Here is a 4508-nt window from a genome sequence, read left to right on the forward strand (position 1 = left end):
TATTAATAATTACTTAATAAAATCCCTTCAAAAATTATACTATATATACACACACACACAGTTTCATTGGACTATTAAGGGTTCCTAAAAGAGAATCTTGCTTTCAGTTACAACAATAAGTCCAAAAGATTTACTTTAGCGAATTGTTGTTGTTGCAGTTTTTTCTTCATAGAAAAAATTATTTCATTCAATCAATTTGTACTATAGAAATACATCAAATCGAACATGACACAGATATATATAGATACAAATTTGAAATCAATAGATACAACAAATCTAAAAAATCAATACAAATAAAAAATGTGGTTATTGTAAACCCATGCATCTGTGCGTGTCTTCTAACAATTAGATCTGATTAAAAACTGGTTCAAACCGAAAAAGAAGTTTGGATTTGACAATAATAAATGGAGAAATTAGATCTATAAAATCTCAAATTTCATAGGAAAAGATAAAAACTGAAACAAAACTCTTACAAAGAAAAACTCTAGGAGCGAATAAGATTCTGAATAGAATAATTTAAGAGAAAGGAAACTGAAACTAGGAGATTTTACGCCAGAAGAATCTCTCTTTAAGATCTCTCCTTAAAAAAACCCTAAAAGAGAAATTATTTCTATAAAATAAGCTAAAAAAAAACTCGAGAGAGGGCTTTCTTCCATGGAGATCCACCAAATGAGTTGTTTCAACTCGGAAGTTTCATCATCTTAGCGATGTTTTGAAAATAGGACCGAACTGCCTGATTTGACCGATTGGATTGTGAACCAGCTCCGATTCACTATTAGTGTTGACTTATCATAAAAATCGATCAAAAATCGCAAAAAATCAGCTAGATCGTTCAATCTGGGTTGACCCATGAACTGTAATTTTTCATTTTTTTTCCATCTTTTATATTAAATGAACCTAAACATAAAACTCATCTATCGAATCTTTTGTTCTCTACCCTAATTTCTAAAAGAATAACCAAACTCTCTCTATTGCTCACCCTTAAACTCAAAGATCGTCGTGTTCTTTTGTAGTTTTATTAGATTTAGTTTAATTTTAGAAGTTCCAATGCATTTTGTTTAATTTGAGAATATGGTTGTGATTCATGTAGGATTTAAGATTTTTTTCCAAATAGGTACAATTGAGATGAATATATTTGTTTGAATTCACAATTTTAAATATTTATTTGTGTTTAAAAATATTTAACATTTTATCCGATGATATCTTAACTTGGTCCATGAGATATCTTATTAGATAAGCGTGTCATCGAACTAGAGTTGAACCTGTTTGAATTTCGATTCGATCACTCTGCCGGTTCAATTAGCGGTCTGAGTTTTAAAACATTTTATTATATCTCAGCAGACAAAAATTTCATGGTGTCAATGTCTTCAATCTCCATTTGACAGCCGACGTTTTGCGGCCTATCATTCGATGAATCAAATGGCGCTTGTGCATTCACAAAAATCACCAGCCCACCGTCTCCTCTTCTGCAATATCAGGGGCCACACAACGTCATTGTGAGCAGTAAGTGCCGTGCGGTTATAATCACGTAGTATGCTTTAATTTCACCACAGTTCTCTAAGCCTACATATTCTCACCGTCCAGCGCTGTCTTACGTGGAACTCTCATTATGCTTGCTGACGTCCTTTTCTACGAATAAATAAACCTCAATAATTGACTTCCTAATTCAACCTTTGCCATCATACATTCCCAAAATTGCACAAACTTTAGACGTTGACGATGTTGCCCCCACCTCAATTCCACCCACATCGTAGACGTGGCACTTCTGTAATTGTCATCTTTTTCTTGGACTACAATTGCATCATATTATATGTATTACTAATATAATAATTTTTTTTTCCTAGTCTGTGCCTTAATATAAATATTATGTACATATAAAACATGGTGACAAGAAGGACAAAAAAGTAATTTCGATAAGACAAGAAGTTGGCTTCAAAGTGTTTTACTCGCTTACCTCTGCTCGTTTACCGCATGTGCCGCACACGTGTCTCGCCCAATCATTCACATAATCCAAACGCTGCAGTTAGTACCCATCGACGATCTTGACACGTAATCCTTCCATCAAGCTGATCACAGCCGTCAGATTGAAGAGCCGGAGGATAATCTAAATTGACCATTTTACCCTACATCGACTATATATTTGCCCACCTGAGGAACTAGGCAAGAAATTAGAGAAGAGAGGCGACTAGAGAGCTCTCGTTGGTTTAGCTCGCCAACCCTAGTGAAAGCCCTTATTTCTTTGCCTTCCTCTACTGCCCCAGTTGCGAATGCAGAGAGATGAGAATTGCTTCGCTTCTTAACCCCCATTTGGGCGGCGGAAGGTCCCAAAAACAACCCACCGGCGGCAGGAATTGCCACCGGAAACACGTCGAAGACGGGTGAATCCTTTCACCCCTTCTCAGCCAGCTTAAATATTTTCCCAGTCCAACAAAACAGTGCAGTTCTTCAGCCTGTCAACCAAAACAAACCCTTTAGTTTTCTTGTACTATTTTCATTTTTTTTCAGCAAAATCATTCTACAGAGCGCCGATGACAATGGGGTCCGAGGAGAAATGCGGAGTACTTCGCGGAAAGTACGAGCTGGGGCGGCTTTTGGGCCACGGGACTTTTGCTAAGGTGTATATGTCGCGGAACCTGCAAACGGGCAAGAGCGTGGCCATGAAAGTTGTCGGGAAAGAGAAGGTGATAAAGGTAGGGATGATGGAGCAAATCAAACGAGAAATCTCCGTCATGAAGATGGTGAAGCATCCCAACATCGTGGATTTGCATGAGGTATTGGCTAGTAAAAGCAAGATTTACTTTGCCATGGAGCTTATTCGCGGCGGAGAATTGTTCGCTAAAATCGCCAAAGGCCGGCTCCGGGAAGAAGTCGCTAGGAATTATTTCCAGCAGTTGATGTCGGCCATTGATTTCTGCCACAGCCGCGGGGTGTATCATAGAGACTTGAAGCCTGAGAATCTCCTCCTAGATGAGGATGGGAATTTGAAGGTGACAGATTTTGGGCTCAGCGCCTTCACCGATCATCTCCGGCAAGATGGACTATTGCATACCACATGCGGAACGCCGGCCTACGTCGCACCGGAGGTGATTGGCAAGAAGGGTTATGATGGGGCTAGAGCGGATATCTGGTCATGTGGGGTAATTCTCTTCGTGCTGTTGGCCGGATATTTGCCTTTCCAGGATGATAATCTTGTTTCCATGTATAGGAAAATTTACCGCGGAGATTTCAAGTGCCCGCCTTGGTTGTCACCGGAAGCTCGGAAATTGATAACCAAGATGTTGGATCCCAACCCAAGTACGAGGGTTTCCATTTCCAAGATTATGGATTCTTCTTGGTTTAAGAAATCGGTGCCTAAAACTTTGAGAAGTAAGGAGGAGCAAGAATTCGCGGTGGTGGAGGATGAAGGTGTTGTAGCAAGGGGGAAGGAGATTGAGACTTTGAATGCTTTCCACATCATCTCTTTATCGGAAGGATTTGACTTGTCGCCCCTTTTTGAGGAGAAGAAAAGGGAGGAGAAAGAAGAGTTGAGATTTGCAACGACAAAGCCAGCTAGCAGTGTCATCTCTAAGCTTGAGGAGGTAGCGAAAACAAAGAATTTCAGCTTCAAGAGGAGCGATTCCTGTGTTAGATTGCAGGGGTTGGAAAACGGAAGAAAAGGCAAGCTAGGAATTGCTGCTGATATCTTCGCCGTGGCACCTTCATTTGTGGTGGTTGAGGTGAAGAAGTCTAGTGGTGATACTTTGGAGTACAACCAATTCTGCAACAAAGAGCTCAGACCAGCACTCAAGGACATTGTTTGGACCACTCCAGCTGGGAATTCAATGCCTGCTGCTTGATTATGCGGGGAAACCAAGATTCATCCATCATATGATTGGATTATCCATTGACGTTGTATTTGTTTCTAGTATTATGTTGAAATTGTGATACTGCTCTTGAATTATGAGGCTCTGAATTGGGATTTGTTCATTTAGCTATAGGATATCTTGATCATTTGTCCAAGTTTCAGTTAGGTTACGTATCCTTGTGTTTTGCTGTGAAATTGTGAATGGATCTGTGAATCAGAATTTCACTGTTGAATTAATCAACTTTGTGAATGGAATCGTGGCTTTTTGTGCAACTTGGATTATTATTTTGTTCACTGTTCCTCTTCTTAGAATATTCATAAAAGGATTCTCCCCTTTAAAACAAGATGCTATCAATTTGTAAGGTTTCAAGACTCGCATCTGCATGGAAGAGAAAGAGAGAAGAAAGATAAAAGAGAATGTTTTAAAAGCTGATTGTTTCGATCATTTATTTAAAACTTGATAGTACGTTAAAAGTTAGGCAGGTTTCAATAACTCAAGTAGGGCTCAAACCAAACCATGTTCATCATCCTACAATAATTGTTGTCACTTTTTCTGTTCCAACTTGCAAGGGACCATGTGCACTTTTTCCAGTTTCAGGACAGTTTGTACCCTCAAATCCAACTTTGGGTTCGGGTTGGGGAAAGATTATGTGAACTAACAACA

The 4508-nt window shown here is 39.2% G+C and overlaps 1 protein-coding gene across 1 annotated transcript; it reads left to right on the forward strand.

Moving 5' to 3' along the window:
- Nucleotides 1-2156: 2156 nt before the first annotated feature.
- Nucleotides 2157-4117, forward strand: LOC113697396 (CBL-interacting serine/threonine-protein kinase 6-like). Its single transcript, XM_027216994.2, has one exon. It carries the CDS (start codon nucleotides 2529-2531, stop codon nucleotides 3834-3836), a length of 1308 nt encoding a protein of 435 aa, XP_027072795.1. The 5' UTR covers nucleotides 2157-2528; the 3' UTR covers nucleotides 3837-4117.
- The last annotated feature ends 391 nt before the right edge of the window (nucleotides 4118-4508 follow it).

Source organism: Coffea arabica, chromosome 6e (genome assembly GCF_036785885.1).
Source record: "Coffea arabica cultivar ET-39 chromosome 6e, Coffea Arabica ET-39 HiFi, whole genome shotgun sequence".
Classification (NCBI taxonomy): Eukaryota; Viridiplantae; Streptophyta; class Magnoliopsida; order Gentianales; family Rubiaceae; genus Coffea; species Coffea arabica.